The following is a 20,972-nucleotide window of genomic DNA, read 5'->3' on the forward strand; positions in this document are numbered from 1 at the left end:
TTTTTGGAAAATTTAAAAAAAGTAACAAAAATTTACTGAAAAAAAAAAAGAATTTTATTTTATTTCATCTGTATGATAAAACAACATCAAGACAATTTTCTTCACAATTGACCATATAATTTTAAACTTGAAAGTGTGCTTTTTAAAGCCATCCTACTAAACAAGCTATATTAAATAAATTAAATCAAGTGGTTGTTGCAGTTATAAAAAGTTATTCGTTTTTTTTCAAGTTAAATACTTTTACATTTATACTTTTTTAACTTTAATTTTTTTTTTTTAATTAATCTTAATGTTGTTTACATCAGTTGTTCGAAAGTTTTTTTTTTAAGGACTGTCTGGTTTGATGTTCTTGCGTTGGAAATGGTTCTACATTTCGCAATTTTATTCTAAATTTTGTATTTTGGCTTCCATTATTCAGCGCGGTTGTTAAAAACCAATATAACGAAAATAAAAGTTTTTTCTGGAAATGAACAACTCGAATAATTGTTAGATAATAGAATATTAAAGGAATGTAATTGTTTTCTGGAATGGACTAATTGAATTTAGTTTATTCCAGACAACAGCTTTATAAATAGCTATTAATTAATAAACAAAAAAAATTAAATTTCATTTCTGAATGGCTGTTTCGACCAGAGCGGACCAGTGCCGTCCCGAATTGGGGTGAGGGGGTATTCCCCATCCTAAAGCTATTATAAGTTTTGAAGTATTGTTGGCAAATATCAAATATCGAGGACCTTTTTTTGTGTGCGTGTGTGTCTCTAGTTGGCAAAAAACACATACGAACCCCCTCCTCAATCAGAGACCTCTTCGGGACGGCTCTTCAATAACCACGCTTAATAAGAGAAGCGAAAAGCAGCAGCATAACTACAAATATGCCTGGCACCTTTACGGTAAATTTTTATCTGGGCCACTAACTTATTTCCTCCCGAAAAAAAATTGATACTGAAACAAATAAATCAAAAAAATGTTTTCAAAGCTTTTATGCAAAAAATCTTTCTTTCTACAAAGTTTTAAACCCCAACTTTAGAGAAAAATAAAACATTAGAAAAAAAAAGTAAGGGTACGACCTCCTTGCCCAGGAAACAAATATAACATGCACGTTCATCGGGACTACACAAATGCTGTCAAGATAAAGTAAAATCAAAGTAAAGCCGAAATGATAAAGTAAAACTAAAAAAAAAAAAAGATTCAAAAAAGTGGAGTTCTCTCTAGTGCTCTGAAAACAATTTCACCTTGTACTTTTGTTAAGTTTACACAAAGGCTGGAAGGTTTACACATGCATGAATTATCCATAGCTTAGAAATTTTGCCCCCTTTCCCTCTTCTTCCCCCAACAAACTTTCATTATGGCCATTAACCTAATTTGCTAAACAAAAAAAAGAAATAAAAAATCAATGTTTATTTAGCAGCCCCTGTTAGCACTCATGCGACAGGGTGCCCGTCTCTATACTACTAGTATAGCCGCGTGTTGGCTATATTTGGCCCTAATTATAATAGAACTACCCTTTACAAAATACGTGGAAAAAAAAATCCTTTCCCGATGCCCCACCAAAAAAATTGCCCACGTACATCAGAGTATTACCTGATGTATCACCCAGAAGTGCCCTCAAACAGGTAATAGATTTGAATACGCTATCTATCTCAAAATTTATGTTAAACCAACATGAAATGACTGTTCTTTGAAAAAGTAAATAATAAAACTTACTAAAGTATAAAATTTCAAAGAAAAAAATTACTTTTATTTGTAAAAGTAAATAACAATATTTTTTCAAATTTCTTTTATGTAAGCTGTTCTTGCTAATTACTTACTTTTACACGTAAAAGTAATTTGTTGTTTCGATGTAGTTTTATTTTACTTTGTAAAGTAAGTGTTATGTCTTTTAAATATTATATTTACGTTAGTTTATTTCATAAATAAATTTTTTTAGATTTAAAAAGTAAACTTTCTCTCGATGTAAATTTTTTACATAACTATAACCAAAATTACTTTTTAAAGTAGTTTACTTTACATAACTTACCATTAAAAGTAAGTTACACTTACAACTAAAAGTAAAAATGTAAATAACTTTCACTTGTAAAAAAAAATTACTTTTTCAAGCAACACTCATTTAAAAAACTTAACTTAAGTAATTAAGTTTTACGAGTTATATAATTTATGTAAAAAAAAACGAATTACTTTTAAAAGTAAGTAAGTTATATATTTTTATATGAGTTATGTAAAGTAATTTACGCGTAAAAGTATTTCGCGTTTTTACATCAAAATAAGTAAAAGTGCCATTCCTAAATATGAGGTATTTTTACTACTGTTTGCAACTTCAAAAAACTTTCAAGCATATCAATAGTACTTCTTCATTTAGTCCTTGAGTCATAAATCAAATCATGGCTTCTCCATTTTTCTTTTTTGTATTTTCTAAATTTTTCAATTATTATTTTCTAAATTTTTATAATAATTATTTGGTCGAAGTTCGCCATCATTGCTCACCGATGATTTACGAAGTTTTATAACTAATTTTCTTATTTTTGCTACAGTTTCTTGATATTCGATTATCAATAATGGCATAGATTCTTCATTAATTGCATTAACAGTTTGAACATCATCACTAACTTCAGTACTATCTTCATCATCACTGTAACCTTAATCATAATCTAGAGCTTATTAATTTTAAAATAGAGCTTCCATATCATTATCAACAGGGTTATAACCAGAACCATGTGCATCAACTTTGTATTTTGTAAAAAGCAAATTAATCGCATATAGATTAATAGCGTAGTTGTGACGCATTTTCAGGTCTAGTTCTGGCTTAGTGTCATGACCAGATTTTTTCATTAAGCTTGCTCCATCAGTAGCAGACGCTAAAGTGTCTTTGTTTGAATTTAAATCAAATGAATTAAGCTTATCACTGATCAATTTAATGGCTTTTGTTGCTGGCATTGTACCTTGGGTTCTTAATATTCGAAGTAACTGAATTCCTTCATTTTGCTGTAGATCAAAGTTCATACTTCTTCTATTTTTACTTAATTACTATGGTTGGTATTTGACCGAAGATCGTTTTTTTGAAAAAAAGTCAATTTAAAATCAGAAAATACTTTTAACAACAACCTAATATTAAATTTATACACAAATATTATTACTTGAAGCAAATTAAGTTTTGATATATCTAGAACATTTATGTATTTTGTTACATGGGAAGGGTTTTCTAATATCTTTAAATAGTTAAATACTTTACACGACTAATTTTTTTTATCTCTGTATTTTTTATCTCTGTATTCTTATTAATTTAGTTTTACGTTTGCTTGCCATAATAACTTTAGCGTAGGAGATAAGAATAAACAATACTAAACTAAAACATTTTGCACAACTTATATTTGAGAAATGCTCTAGCTTTAAATATTATGCTTGCTTTAGCGAGTTTTGCATCCATGTAAAACAACCATGTTCATTTAAAACAACCATGACGTTCACTTAAAATATCCGTGATAATCAATTAAAACAATTGTGATTTCCAATTAAAACATTTAACATATGCACAACGTTCTCCATTGTTTTATAAAAAAGTTATACATATACAGTCACGGACAAAAGTTTGGTAATACCGTAATTTTTAGAGAGTTTTTAGGATATTTCATTGCAAATTACCTTGGCACCCGCAAATCATTTTATTGATGCTTGCAAAAATATTAAAGTAATTGGCTATTTGATAATACGTGTTAAAGTTGATCGTATAAACAAAGCAATTAAAGCAAATTTGAATTTTATTACCCTCTGCAATTCATAAAGGTAAGATTAATTTTGTGTCGCTTTAAATAAATTTTTTGTTATATTTTATTTATTTAGCTTTGTAGAAAAGTGAGTGATAAGAAGTTGTTGCTAGCTGCTGCTATGTGTAAAATAAGTTAATGACTGTAGTAATAATGAATTAAATTACTGTAATTGTAACTGTTATTGCTTACTTGTATACAGATGTGTAATTCAGGTATACAGTACAGTACATGTAATGTTAAAATTATTAAGAAACTTTACTGTCTGTAAATACTGGACTAACTTAGGCAAACATAAATACCGTTCATTACTGTTTTTATATTATATATCAGTTTATTCTTCTTTTTATTACAGGATGGTTAAGAAACAAGAGCTGAAAGTTACTCAACGAGCCCAGGTGGAAATATTGCGATCCGAAGGAAAGTCATTTAGAGCAATTGGGCAGATCTTAAATATATCACCTGGTACAGCTTGTAAAACATTTAAACGGATCCGTGACACTAAAACGTATTCGTCGCGCCCTCGCTCTGGCCGACCAAGGAGAACTACAGTGCAAGATGATCGTGCGATTTATAGGATTGCTGTTTGCACGCCTCGTGCAACGTCTGGGTTCATAAGAAGTAGACTACCGGAAAGCTGCAGAAACATGAACTACTAAACTATTCGAAGAAGATTATTTGAAAAAGGTTTGAAAAGCTGTAGACCAGCGAGAAAGCCAAAGCTGTCATTGAAAAACATTAAAGATTGATTGCAATTTTGTGAGAAATACTAGGGCTGGTCCGAGCATGATTGGGAACGAGTTATTTTCAGTGATGAGTCAACGTTCACACAATTTACTTCCTATGCATTAAAAGTTTGGCGTCCAGCGCTAATGAGGTACAATAGCAAGTACGTGTTGCCAACTGTCAAACAACCAAAGAAGCTGATGATCTGGGGAGCAATATCAGTGTTTTGCCGTGCAGGTCTCTGGCATATGCCAGACGGAACTACCATTAATGGCAATGTTTACTTAGGTATTAAAAAAAATTGACTAATTTTATGGAAATACATGGAACCACAGTCTTTCAACATGATGGGGCGCCATGCCATGGTACTAAAGCAGTGAAACAGTGGCTTACATCATCCGGTTTTGAAATCTTATGACCATGGCCAGGTAACTCGCCTGATCTAAATCCCATTGAATATGTGTGGTACACTATGAAGAGAAAAGTGGCAGAAAGTAATCCAACCTCTTAGGTTGATCTCCTGGAAAAAGTCAATCAAGCCTGGACATCGGATATCGCCGAAGATTACTGTCGTTCACAAATTCATTCAATGCCTCGTCGTATAGCAGCTGTATTAAAAAATCGTGGCGGTCATACAAAATACTAAATAATTTAAACAAACTACTTTATTTTTGTGCAATATGAACTATTTTTAGTCTATCAGCTATGGTGCTTATTGTTACTTTTATTTTCTTTATATTATTACACATTTACTACTTTTCACTTGAATAAAAGAATAAATATACATATATATATATATATATATATATATATATGTATATATATATATATATATATATATATATATATATATACACACATGTATATATGTATATATATATATATATATATATATATATATATATATATATATATATATATATATATATATATATATATATATATATATGTATATATATATATATATATATATATATATATATATATATACACACACATGTATATATGTATATATATATATATATATATATATATATATATATATATATTTATATATATATATATGTATATATTTATTATTTTAAATGGATGCAAAACCTGGTATTATATACCAGGTTTTGCATCCATTTAAAATAAATATGACATCAAAATCCGGTATATTATAGAGAAGATAATTTTGTTTCAATAAGATTAATATGGTTTCTTAATGATAGGTTCTCATTATATATTACTCCCAAAATCCTTGTATAATTTACTAGATTTATTTCATTTTTACTAATTGACAGTTTTTGTAACTTTAAAAAACTTGAATTAATTGTCTTATTTTATGGAATAGAGTAAAACTTGTTTTTTCACATTTTAATGATACTTTATTATAAACACAACGATTTATCTAAATAAAACACCTTTTTATTAACACAACAATAAACATAGATCTTTTCTTTCATTAACAAAAACACTTCAAAAATCTCTTTTTTTCCGTCAATGCAACTCCATTAACCCTTTCGCGACTGACTTAAAAACAGCTATATGACTGCGCGTAAAATAACGATCTTGGATCATGATCAATTAAAGGAATATAAAATAATAATTAGTGGTCAGAATTTTACAAATAAGACATTGTTTTTTTTGCAAAGAATTGGCTTTCAGAAAATTAAAAAAACTAAAAAAAAAAATTTATTATCTTAGTAATGTGATCAAGATATATCATGTTGAAATTAACAAAAATATATTGTTTCCCTTTGAAACCTTAAACAAATAAAAAAGAAATACATAAACATATCGCTTTTGATATGAAATAAATGAGACATTTATAGTGGTGATCAAACAAAAAAAATCTTTACCACCATCATTGAAAAAAATATCAAGGATCTCATTTATGACAGTATACTTTTTATCTATTTTTGCCATTTTTTAAAATTGATTTTTGAGCGATCTATAAATGCAATTAACAAACGGTTTGAAGCATTAACTTAAGAAATTGTTCATATTTCAAAAATAAATTTAAAGTTTTCCCAAATTGCTAAAGATGATTTGAAATACTCAAAACTGTTTATGTACCGCCATGCGGGTCACTCGTCATTTAGAAACAAATTTTATGAACCGCCATACGGGTCACTAGTCACGAAAGGGTTAACTCTCTTCAACTTCTTTCACTACCAAATAATTTTCATAAATTTATAACAACTAACAATCCGCAGTAACTAACATTTACTTCCGCTAAAACGTAATAAAAATAAATTACAAGTTAAAATCTAATAATTTACAAACCACATAAGTCTTAAACAAGTTTTCTAGAACTTTCCACAATAGGGTCATGGCACCCCCTACCGTGAGGAAACACCTACCGTGGTTTTTGAAAAAATTAGTAAATTTTTTATGTTGTTTTTTTTTAATTTAATTTTTTAGTATTGTTTTATACAAAACTAACTTATTTCATTAATAAATAATTTTTAAAAAGATGTATTTTTAAAGATTTGAGATGTTTTTTTACCCGCAAATGATTTTTTATTGCTTTCTTAAGAAAATCTTTAACAGTGAAAAAAAGTTTGTCTAGTTTTTTTACGGCTCAAAACTTATATAATTTTTTTGATAAAAGTTTAAAATAGTTTTAAAAACAATGAATATTTTAAATTTTATCAAAAAATAGTAGTATTTTTTGTATAACATTGTTTAATCTTTTACACGATAGGTGAGTACGAAAATTATAATAGCTTTTAAGAGAGAAAACTTCACAAAATAAAACAAAATAAAAATTATCCAATTGATGGGGTTAGTGGAAAAGTGCCTGAGCCACAATTATTGTATTTTTATTAAATTTGAAAAAACTTTTGGGTTATTTGAAATTATTAGTAAAGTATATGATTATCAGAAGAATAGTATTTATTGAAAAATAGGAGAAAATATACATTGTTATATCTACTAAAAAATTAGATCACCTTATTACTCTGTATTTCAAGAATCAGGGTTATTTAACAGTGCTTTGCAATAACTAAGTTTAGGCAACTTGCCTCTTTAACTTTCTGAAATTATTATTATTAGAGTTGGTTAGGCTAAACGAATGCTGTTTTTATGACTGATCAATGATTATTCTATATATATATAACTGGCACTATTTTGTGTAACTTTTAAGATAAAGATAATAGAAATGACGGACAGACGGTATGAACTGTATGAGCTCAAAAAGATCACTTAGCTATTGTTTTGTGAGTTTTCTACAATTAAGATAAAGGGCTCAAGTTCAACATTGATAGTGCTAAATGGCCGTCCATGACTTCGTATTGATATGTCATTTACTAAATGTGTTTGCTTTATTTGAAATGAGCGTGGTGATCCTTTTTCCTATTTTATTCACCATGCATTTAGCCATGAAATTTTTTTGCGATGTACTAATTTGTTTTGATTCATTATCCCACTTTTAATTAATTTTTTAATGAAAAGTTTATGGGTCTCCATTTTTCATACAATATAATTTTGGGGCCCACTTCTTTGCATTTTTAATTAAAGTTATGCAATGATCCGATAAAAGTTTAGTTTTTCATTATTTTGGCTTTTTCAACCACAGCACAAAAATTGTTCTGGCACAAAAGTTTTGTTTAATGGTTTGAGAGATTGAACTTTAAGCAAAATAAATTGTAACATTTTTATTTGTGTCAAAAAATATGCTCAAGGATACAATCTCCTGATTACATCTAGATGCTTTCTTAGATGTATCAGGAGATTGTATCCTTGAGCATATTTTTTGACACAAATAAAAATCTCATCTAGATGTTTACTTTCTGCATGCATAAATCCTGTCTTTAAGTTTTCATTGTGGATTCAAAAAACATAAGCTTACATTTGCCTTTTATAGTAGGCTATTCCTGTTCTAAGTATTGGCGTCAATAGAGATTTTTGTAAACTGGAAACCAATACCCTCTTGTTTTGACTTGTATGTGCATCTTTTATCATTTTTTCTTTTTACGTTTTAGCCATGTTTTGATGAATAATAAGGTTCTTCCTAAGAGTGTTCTTTAACTAAAACCCTAAAATAGATAATTTATTTTGTTGTTTAAAAATTCCGATTCTTGACCAGCATCTGATTGTAGATGGGAAAGACGTAAAATGAGCTTTGCATTGAATATGTGTCAAAATACAAGAAATGAAAATGGGGTGCAATCATTTTAATTGCAATTGCAAACATTTTTCTCCAACATTGTTGACATTTGTAATGTTGGATGGAGATAATTTCTGTACCGGTTGCCTCTTTAGCCATGGTGGGATTGGTACGTTGGAAAGAAGCGAATAAATCATTGAAGACATTCAGATATGTCACTACTTTTGTTCTGCGGAGCCAATTTACTCCTGGGGTCATCGAGAGGCGCATCATCTGTATTTATCTTTGCTTGAAAATTTGATATTGCTTAATCTGGGATTTTCAATGTGTCTTTGAACCATGTTTTAAAAGTCTTTTTAACATTTCCATCAGTATCATTTAGTTGATAGATACGCGTATTAGCTCTACAGGAGTTATTAGATGCATTATTTGTCTTGCGTTTATCTTTTACATTCACAGAACCCATTAAATAGATGTTTTTTAAATTCTAGATTATGGTGTTGAAAAGCAATGTCTGTCTGTCTTTTTTTTTCTCATAAGAGGCTCATTTTCTACTCGTACTTCTTGGAAGAACTTCTTGTTCTCTCCTACTTTTCCGACAAGGTTATAATTTGAACCAGAAATCAAAATTTGAATCAGAACTCAAAATAGTAGTTTAAATTTTGATTTTTCAAAAGAAAAGAATTCCAAAAATAACAAACTAAATGGCCTTAGCTAGTCTAATGTTAGGCCTAAAACCAATGTAAACAATCAGTGCTACACCATAACAATAGAGACTAATAAGTTCATTATGAAGGCCTATTTATTTTTGAGCAGTTTGTGCATACCATTAGCTTCTGTTATTATAAGTAAAAGTCTTGGATTTTCATCAACATATTGATCCCCAATACTCGAATTTACAATAAAATATCATGTCAGTTTTGAAAAATTCTAACGAAGAAGCCTGCCTAAATAAGATTAAGGATAGAAATTATATTATTTTATGATAACTCAATTAGAAGCATATCAGGATGTTGCAATTATTAAATACTTGCCTTTACAAACATCATCCGGTTAAAAAGAATTGTTATCTGCATTTGAATCATCACAATCATGCCTCATTAGAAAGTCTTCCAAATCTGAGCTGTTCATTTTTTGCCTTATTGATTGTGGATTAAGTAACTTGTTCACAATTCAAATTTTATTTATCTGTTAAAGTAAATATTGTTAAAGGTATCAGCATTGTATGAATGGGTTTAGAGTTCGGCACTTTTCCCACAACAAGTTACATACTTAAATTATTGATAGCAGTGATTCTTCGGATAGTTTTAAAAGCGTGGATAAGTGTGTCCACTGAGCCCCTTAATAGTGAAGGCCACAGAGTTTTAACCAAATATCGTTTTATCATAATATTCAGTATTTTTACAAGATTTACAAAATATATTTTGTGAACATTCTGTTTTCGTAAAGTTTGTTGACTTTATAAATAAAATTGTTTAATATCATGCAAATTTTCTGCAATGATGTGTGTATGCACAATGATGTTCTAATTACAAGACTTTATAAGTTTTAAAGTGTATAAATAATTTTCCTTTTTTTAAAATACTACATTATTTTTCATCATTTGTTTTAAATATATCATTGTTATTTTAAATGACTGTTGAAAAAAAGTTTAGAACTTTTTCCAATTTTTAAAACTTTTGTAATAAATTATATAAAACCAAACTTCGAATTCAATTTTATGACATTTGCTCTTATTTAATAATTAAATTGCGCGTTAACATAAAAAAAAAAAACGTTTGCTGTGACATATACTGCAGCCAGTTGGGAAACAGAGGCCAATTGAGTCGGCCTACAAATCATTTTGCTTCAAAAAATTTTTTTGATGGTGACCAATGGCTTCGGAACCAATGCTATAGCCTCACTTGATGCTCTTTTGCTTTATTTATGGCTACTTTAGACAAGTAGGCTTCGCAGTTGTCCTATATTTGAAATGATGGATTTTTATTTGTACCATACGAGAAGCGTATAATGTGATTAATATTAATTAAATAGATTTCTTTATCTAGCTTGTTTTACATGCAAATCCAAGAGATCCATAAGTGGCTCATGTCAACATTTATTTTAAGTAGCCCTGATTATTGCACAGGTTTTGAAAAGTTGTTCTTTTTACATCATCTAAAACTAAGCAGACACTTTAACGTCATTTTTAGCAAGTCCCTTAAAATCAATTAGCTTTCTAATACAAAAAATGAACTTTATAAAAATTTGTTAATGATTATTATAATTTTTGTGGGTTTTGCAAAGTAATTATTTTATATTGGTTGAAAATTGAATTCTTATTAGATTTTTGGTGTTCTTGAGAGAAGTTCTTTTAGTTTGTCAAAAGCAAATATATTTTTATTATGGAAATTAAGTGCAGTTTCCTTAAAAAGAATACATCCTTCAGATGTTCTGAGAGACAGACAGCTTTTTCCAAAGTTATCCATTCATTCAATATATGTTATTGAGTCCATTTATCATTTTGTAGAGTATTTGTTTTATTATTAGTAGCCATCCCATAAGCAATACATCAATTATTTTATTGGAAGGCTTTTAAGCATTTTTATGTCAATAGATATTTGTTTAGATCTTAACTTTGCTTATCTATGATTATTCTTTCAATATAATAGTTAAAAGTGAATCTGATATTTTCGTTTAACCAGATATTTCTCTAATAACGGCGAAGCATTGCTAGCTGGATGTTGAACGCCTAAAATGTATTTCTCATACTTTTTGGTTTAAAATTAAAGATTTTTTCATATCCTTACTGAAAATTTCTAATTTTGAAATAGTTCTGCTTTACTCTAGAATAATTATAACCTTTTTTTATGCTAAAATTATGAATTAGTTTTGCTCTAGGATTGATGATTTACTCCTACCCATGGTTCACTATTACCCATTCTGGCCTATGTTTGAATATTAGTCTGATTTAAAATAACATCTGAATAAAGTTGACTAAATTGAGAAAGAAATATTTTATAATTGATAATTTTATGATTCATATTATTTTAATTTAATTTTATAAAATTGTTTTTAAAGGGCAAAGCGAATATAAATAATTTTTTTGCAACAATTAAAACAAGAAGTTGATATTTTTTACAAACTTTATCACAGTTTATGACAATTGATTAATTAAAAAAAGCTACATGATATTGGTTTTCAAATACTCAGCAGAATAAAAAATGACATATTATTTGAACATTCACCTTCATTGGTTACATAAATTAGATATTAAAAAGATTTTTAAAATTGCAGGATAGGGTAAACTTTAAAATTTATTTAAATTATTAAATAACATAAATAAACTAGCTACTCTAAAAACAGGCGTAAACTTTCCAATAATATGTTTCTTTGAATTAAGAAATTAAAACGTTTGTATGAAAAACTGTTAGCAAGATTAAATAAAAGTTGATAACCAGTATACGTTCGACCCAACAGCATACATTTAAAAAAAATTGGACAAATTTCTGCAACAGAACTTTTAAAAAATAGGTATCTTTTGGTGAAATAAAAAAACATTTTTACGGCTAGGGGCACTTACTTTAAGAAATCCAAATAATTATTCAAAATTTGATATAAACAGAGTTTTAAAATCTGTTTTAAAATTTGAGCTTTAAATGAAAATAATGGTTATTAAGTCATTGTTTTTGAAACGATGCGTTAAGATATAAAAGAAAGCACAGCATTGAAAACAATTTTTATATTTTATGCAATACGTTAAAAATAAATTCAATAGCATTAGGTTATCTCACTTAATATTTTTAAACTCTCTTTATTGGCTAGCGCGCGTTTTGTTGCCGACAGCCATGAATTGGCAATGGCTTAATAAATGCTGAACTGAATGAAAGAGTTTTACACACATACTGTTTTCGTTAAATGGATGTTTTACTGTCAGCAAATTATGTTAATATAGTAAGGGCGTTTGTATTTACCCGATATATCCAAGACTGCAGCATATATATTGGACCGATACCTAGAGTTTTAATGAAACAGAATTTTAAAAACCAAAAACATTAAAATTAATTAAAAATTGTATTCGTAAAAAAATTTATTATGGAGATTTATTTGAAAAAAAGTTATTATGGTGTTTAAGAACAGCTTTGTGTTAAGGACAATGTCAGCAAAAAAATTGTTATAAATATTCAACTAGTTACATTTTTGAAGACTAAAACTTTCGATTTCGATATCAGTGAATTCTTTATGACAACTTTGTAGTTGTTGATTAAGGCAGGGTGAGGATTAGGGGAGGGTATTTACTTATTTAAGGGTCAAAAATTTAAAAAAACCCTAAACTTCAAAACGTACCAAAAACAGCTTGAAAATAAATGTTACGCAACTTTTGTTTAATTTAGAGATGCCTCAAATATAAATGTGTTTACCTAATCACACACACACACACACATACACACACACACACACACACACACACACACACACACACACACACACACACACACACACACACACACACACGCACACACACAGACTCACACAAAACATATCTACGTATTTTTAAAAAAATTATTTTTAAAACATACGTGGAGTGTTAATACATTGACTATCTAATAGCCAGCTGAAAGAGGCTGCTACATCAACTGAGGTTTGATTTGGGCTAGTAATCTATAATTTAGGAAAAAATTATTGCGTTTTAAACTTTTTCTGGTCTGATTAATTAGCACTCTCTTTAAAACTACAGGTTATGGAAGAAACTCTTCGACAACCATGACGACTAATTGTGTAATACCATAACACTTTCTATATGTTTATAGACAGTGTTATGGTATTACACAACTATTTTCAATGGGTGATGCATTACGGGTAACTAGCTCTCTTAAATCAATTTTGTGATCATGTTACAATTTTATGAGATCTATCTATTAACACAGGATTTTCTACTTGCTAGTTGCAACCTCATAGAAACTTATAACATTACGAAACATAGCGTTCCAAACAAACTTAAGATTTATAAAATATTTTTTATTACTTTCTGAATACCCATCATCATACATATCAAATATATTTCTGAATACCCATCATCATACATATCAAATAAGGTAGGTTCAGATTTTAAGAGATACTGATTGTTTTGCTTTAAACGTTTTTTAAAAGATTTTTTTAATTTTATGCATTGACAGAAACGTTATGCAACAATTAAAAAAAGTATGACGTTGTTACTGTTTGAAGTTTTAGATATTTCAAATTTTATAATAATTTTTAGACATTGATAAACATACGCAACTCATAATAAATTTATTTTAAAATGACTACACAAGCAGCCCAAAAATAACTATCAACAGTTTGATATACATATTAAACTCTTTAATTCTATTGAAATTGCAACCGAATTTTTTATTTGTAAATAAAAATTGTTTTTTCAAAAATATTGAACTTATTTACCAAGCAGCACACTTTGTTAAGCCAACGTCAAAACAACGTCAAAATTGTTTAGTTAATGCTAGGGCAATATTAGCTTAATAATTTTGAGGTTGTTTTAATGTTGGCTTAACCGAGTGTGCTGCTCGGATAAAGAGTTTCAATGCTTTTGATGTAAAATTTCATTAATTAGAAATAAATAAATCTGTTGCAATACAAACAGAATTAAAGATTCGTGTTTTCATACTATTTCATACAATACTTATATATATCATACTTTAAAATTTATACTTAAATACATTTATGCATACTCATATCAACGTATAGAGATTCATGTATATCGAACCATTGATTGTAATTACCGCAATCCACCCAACGAAAAAAAAATGATACAATCTTTTACCCGCCTATGGTAATAACCTATTTATAATACGTAATTAAACTCAGGAAAGGTAATATTATTTATTTAATGTTTTATTTACAGTCTACTATAACAGTTTTTTTTACCAAACGTCCGTTGATGCCATTGGAAATCATTTCAATGGAATTTATTTATAAAAAATTAAAATAACAGTTAAATATCTAGGATAATGCAATTAAATCTCCAACAAGCTTATAACTATTATGAAAATAAAAAATAGTTATTAAAATTTGTAAACATTATTTTTTGAATTAAATAAGTTATATTTCAATAGAAAAGTGACAACACACCTGTTTGATAATTACTTTGAATGTGTTTTTGAGGTGAAATAAATCCTTTACAGTTTTCGAATATACTTTTTTTGACTGTTTGATATAATGACCAAGAATTTCCATATGAGTTTTGAAAAGACAACTTCAATGGAATTTCAATATTGTATATACCAGAAGAGCAGCTAGTGTTGAGAAATGTTGTTACAATCGTATGTTTTGCTCCGTAACTGGCCAAATCTTGAAGAATCTAAATTTCAAAAAAAAAAAAAGAATGTTGGACTCTATTTGGATGATCAAGTACTTCCCAGATAACATTTGGGTGTTGGCCAGATGTCTTACCGACATCTTTGATATCAGCATAAAATTGGCATCATTTTACTTCATCTGGTCGTTATCTGCCTATTAAACAATATAAATTATAAAATGTTCCACTAGTGAATGTCTAAAAATCTATCATAAAATAACTTACTCTTTGGATGTTTGCTAAGCGTAGGCCTAATGGTAAACAATACTAGGCATATACATTGACACATTTCACATATTTAAGATTTTTTTAAATAAAGTTTGTAAAAATTTATTTGAATCATTTTAGACTTTAGCTTTCAAATTTCAAAGTTTTAAACTTCATAACTAATTCTTTAAATACAAAGACAAGTTTTAAGAAACATAGTTTATAAAAGCATAAAAACTGCAAATTGCAGCGTAAATAAGCTTTTGCACAACCTCTGATATTACTAATTTCAATTGCAAATTCTTTAAGATCATTGTTTACAACAACAAAAAAAAGAAGCGGTTTTAAGTAACAAATATTATTAAGGTATAGACCATTAAATAAATGTTGAAGTTCTAAAAACAAAAACAAAAAAACAAACAAAAAAAGGTATTAGTTGCCATCTTTTTTAACGCATTTCATTAAAGATAAGTGATAACAGACAAAAAAAAAAGGCAACCTTGTTTCATTTATTTAACAGTAGCTAGTTAAAGTTGATTTACTACTTTTTACAGTTTTTATTCTGTTCTGCTAATTAAAAAAAGAATAACTTTTTTTTTTTTTTTTAATGGTTGTCTGTGTTATAGAAACTTTTTAATCTCAATATAATATTTTGACTTCAAGTAATTAATAATCAAAGTTTCGTTTTGTTGTTTGGATAATTTTCTTTTACGCTTTACTTTTGATGCTACGTCAGAACATATTTGTTAATTTCCAGCTTAAAATATATAATTTAACTCTTTAAAATAAAATAAAATCAAAATCTTTATTACGATAATATTTCTTAGTATTTTTTTATGTTCTTAATCTAAACATGCATACTTATAATATATTTTTAAAAAAAGCAACTTTTTTTATGTTATTTCTGGTTTGAGTTATACTTTGAAAAAGAGAAAAATGTTAGCTACCGTAATAAAATTATAACTTCAACAAATAATTTCCTTCATTTAAGCACTTAAGTTTAAATTAATTTAATATTTAAAGACGGAATGGATATATATAAAAAAAGTGTAGTAAAAAACTTTAAATGTGTATAAGTTGCGGAAAAAATTATATAACAACTTCAAATTTTGGGATTTAATGTTTCACTTTCAATCATAGCTCGTCGTGAAAAATATTTTGTATGTTTTTGTTTGTTAACACTGTCTTATATTTACAAATTATGAATTATTCAAAATATTTATATAATACAAATGCTGAATATAAACATAAAATTCTGAAAGTTTTTTTCTGAGTTGATTTTTATGATTAAATTAAAAAACAAAACCATTGAGCATTAAAAACTTATATTCGAGATTGAGAGTTGTTTAAATGCTGATATTTACACAGTTAATTTAACAACTTAAAATTAAATGCCATATATAGTTTAACAATTTAAAAAATATCAGATTTTATAACAATTTTATAGATAGATTAAACTTGCAAAACAACATTGTAGTTACCCGTTTGACTATGTGTTGTCAGTTATTAAGTTTATTAATTTATAAATTTTTAAAAAGTAGTTTGTATTTTAGACTTAATTGCACGAGGGTCTAAACTTTCATTAAACTTTGTAAAGAAAAGTCTCATCGTTGTTAAACATTTTCTCGATGAATATATTTTAAGGTCAACGATTTGCAGACTTTGCAAGTTGATTAAACTAGATCAATGATTTAGCTTAATAAACTGAGAGAAAAATGAATTAGAAGCAATTGTCTTTAAAAAATAGACACTAAAAAAAACATATGCAATTTAAAGAAGAAATACTTAAATCTTAAAATCAATATGTTTAGCTAAAACAGACAAATAAAATGTTAAGTTTATTTCGAGAACGCACTGGAAGATTAAATAATAAAACGGAGGTATTAAAGTTTAATAAAAACTCAAAATCCTGAACGAATCGCTGTACTTTTTTTTAAATGCATTTTTTTGTTAAATAAACATAAGAACTTTTACAACTTATCATAATTTTACAACTTAATTTATGCCATGAATAAACTAGATAAAAGAAAAAGCAAACAAAGAAACAAAAAAGGAAACAAAAAGAGAAAAAAAAGTGCGACTAATCATAATAACTATTGTCAGTTTTTATTTAAGTTTGTTTTTAAAATACAAAGGTACTTTAATTTAATGTTGAATTAAATTAGTTACATTAATTTTTAATTGATTGAGTGTTTTAGATAACTTTATTTATTATTCTATTTTTCAAAATAAACTTAAAACAAGATAAATCCAAACCTGTATGTAATATAACGGGTGATACGGAAGGTATCGGATAAATCCTCATTTCATTATTTGAGCATAATAATTAGTTTTTGTGGTTTTATGCGTAGGCATAAACGTTCTATAAAATATAAACTTTATTATTTGAAACACAATTATTTAAAATGAGGTTAAATGCAGCTGAACGAGAATCTTTTCGAAAGCGGCTAAAAATGTTTTTTGTAAATCAACCTAATATAAAAAATAAAGAAATCGTAAATCATTTTGAAAAGGAAGGATTTGCTCGAAGTACAATATATGATAACCTAAAAAAACCTGAAACTGTTCAATCGTTTTCTGATAGAGAGCACACTGGTCGTCCGACATCCTGGACTAGAGAAAAGAAAGTTGAATTTACGAGACTTGTCAACAATCGAAAAGATGTCAGTCAGAGAAAAATGGGTATTAATTTTGGTATAAGTCAATCGACAATTGGTCGTCAGTTAAAAAAAATGAATATTAAATGTGGAAAACGTGAAAAGACTCCAAAATGCACTAGAGAACAACAAATAAAGGCAAAGATAAGAAGCAGGAAACTAGTTAACCAACTCTATAACACAAAATCGCTTCTAGTCATCCATGACGAAAAATACTTTTGTTTTGCAGGGGACAACATGCCTGGAAATTCTGGATACCAAACAAACAACAAAAAGACATGCCCAGAAAGTGTTCGTTTTATAGGAAAAGAGAAATTTCCAAAAAAAATTACTTATGTGGATAGCCATATCTGACCGTGGTATGTCAGAGCCATTGTTTCGCACTTCCAAGGCTGTAGCGATCAGTTCATCAATCTATATTAATGAATGTTTAGAAAAACGACTTCTTCCATTTATTCACAAGTATCATGGAGACTTTAACTGTTTATTTTGGCCAGTTTTGGCAAGTTCTCATTATTCTAAGGATTCTCTAAATTGGATGGACCAATATGTCTATTACGCTGATAAAGAATCCAATCCCCAAATTGTGCCTTTAGCACAACCATTTGAAAACTTTTGGGGACATTTGGCACTGAAGGTTTACGAGGGAGATTGGCAAGCTTCAGCAGAGTAGGTTTTGATTGGTCGCATTAAACTAAAACTACAAGAAATTGATTTGAATTGATTGCGGCCGTGGCGCAGTGGTTAGAACGCTTGCTTTATAAGCAGGAGATCCAGGTTCGAAACGAGCTCTGGACATATTTTCGCGTCACGGTAAGGAAGGAGGCGTGAACTTCCTGGTTAAATGCACTTCCGCGGTGCTCTGTGACAAGACCGTTAGGACTTCTTGGGGCACCTAAAAAAATAAATAAAATTTAAACTTTTTACAGTCGCATATAAAAGGCGTCAGAGCAAAACTGAGATCAGTTGCAGATGGTGGTGTTTTTTCATATAAAAAATAATATATTTTTATTAAAAGATAAACATTATATTTAATAAAAATATAATAGTAGTTTGTTTTTTTATTTATAAATAAGTTATTGACGTTTTTATTTTGTCCTATAACTTCCGCATCACCCGTTACACCGTTTCAATTTAGTTTCATACCAATTAAAAAAAATATTTTTGTCAAAAACAATGTTAGATAACTTTTCCACTAAAACGGTTTGCCATTCTAAACTAAATCAATACCTTATTTTGAGTAAAAGTTTGGAATAAAAAAATTGTTTAAGGGAAGTCTTGTATCACACTTATGATGTATTTCTTCATAATAAGATTAAACAATTTTAGGGTACAGACCATATTTTGTTTTATAGACGAATTGCAAAACGTAATGGATGTGAAACAGCTCTTCCAGTTTCAAATACAATTCTAAATACATTTTTTTTCTAGCTGTACTGTTTTCCTAGCTTAATGTGATTAGTACTTGTCCTATGTTAAATAACTATAATAAAGTTATTTAACTTAGGGCAAGTACTAATCACATTAAGTTAGGAAAACAGTGCAGCTAGGAAAAAATATAATTAGAATTGTATTTAAAACTGGAAGAGCTGTTTCACATTATATATAATATATAATAGAAAAGTAAAAGATTTCGAGGTCCTATTATTTAAATATCTTTATTTAATAAAGATCATGGCAATGTTCTTGGATTTTTTTTTTTTTTATAGATTTTATCTGTTGTTTTTATATATAAAAAATTTTAAAATTCACTCCGAAGCAATTTTCCGGTGTTTTTTTTTATGTTAGTTTTGTTATTAGGAAGATTAGGTATAATAATATGTATTTCTTTTTTTTTTTCTTGGTTTGTGTACAAAGAAAAGTTTGTCTTTTTCACAATCAAGGAGAGTTTGTTTAATATAGGCCATTTATTTACTTTATTTAGTTCATCCTTCACTAATTTAAAAATTGTTTCAATATTTTTAAAAAAATAAAAAAAGATTTGAGTCTGCAAGTAAAAAAAATTAATAAGTTTGATGTTGAAGATAAAGCATATATGAATAATAATAATGTAAAAGTAAATACCCTAACGTAAAACCCTGTGGAACTCCATAAGTTATATTACTTTTAAAATTTTCTATAACTTATCAGTGAATTTTTTTCTTTTCTGCTCGTCAAGTAATTTTTAAAACAATATAAGTTTTTATCTTTCATTAGGTAATATTTCACTTCTTAAATTAGAATCCCATATAACAAATGGATTTGGCTTGATGTTATGCCGACATCTTTTATATCAGAACTAGATCGGCTTCTTTTTACATCATCAGGCCGATGTCGACCCAATAAAAAAAACAAATAAAAAAATGATCGATTGGCAAACAATATTGACTTGATGTCTGCAAACACACCATAAAACAACAAAATCTTTAAATGCTAACCATACCGAGGGCTAACAATGAAAAAAAGCATTAATCATGAGTAATGACGCATTTCAAATACATAAGTATGTACAATACGTCGTAACCCTTGGTTAGTATTAAATGTTGAACTGTTTAGTCTTTGAAATTTGAATTAGTAATTGCATTAATTAAATTGTAGTAATTAAATTGTAGTAGTGTTAAACTATAGTAACTCGAAATCCTAACTAAGGTTTCTAAACTTAGTTTGTATATTTTTATCTAAAGTGTTTTAGACCTCTGTTCTCAAATTTTCAAAGTTCCTAGCCTTACAATTAATTATTTATTAAACTAGAAATATATATACATATATTTCTAGTTTAACATATCTATCTATATATATCTATATATATATATATATATATATATATATATATATATATATATATATATATATAAGGGGTGGACTGAAATGGGTTTTTCATTTCCGGCCGGAACCGGATATGTCGGAATTATAGAAGTAACTCCGGCCGGAACGAGAACTATATTTATGTTATTTTTAACATCCAAGATTAAAGTGGAAGCATGCTCATCATAGCTATACAATATATATTTAACCTATTTCATAAATTTTATTCTTATTTTATTTAAATAATGTTATGTTTTTTTTGTTTTTGTTTTTATGTGTTGTAAATTTTTAACTGCATAATTTTTTTAACTGCATTATTTTTTATTTTTAAAATTAATTCTTTATTTTTTTTTTCATTTAGATTAAAATATAAATTTTTACTGTATTTGCACTAAAATCATCCTATAGTTTTT

At 27.7% G+C, this 20,972-nt stretch overlaps 1 protein-coding gene across 1 annotated transcript in view; it reads right to left on the reverse strand.

Moving 5' to 3' along the window:
• The window catches only part of LOC136091448 (uncharacterized), a 110,738-nt gene that overhangs the window by 35,889 nt on the left and 53,877 nt on the right, over window positions 1-20,972 (reverse strand). The window contains exon 5 of the mRNA XM_065819045.1: window positions 14,686-14,914. Within this exon, the coding sequence (XP_065675117.1) occupies window positions 14,686-14,914 (229 nt within the window). The remainder of the gene's footprint in view (window positions 1-14,685; window positions 14,915-20,972) is intronic.

This window comes from Hydra vulgaris, chromosome 15 (genome assembly GCF_038396675.1).
Source record: "Hydra vulgaris chromosome 15, alternate assembly HydraT2T_AEP".
NCBI lineage: Eukaryota > Metazoa > Cnidaria > Hydrozoa > Anthoathecata > Hydridae > Hydra > Hydra vulgaris.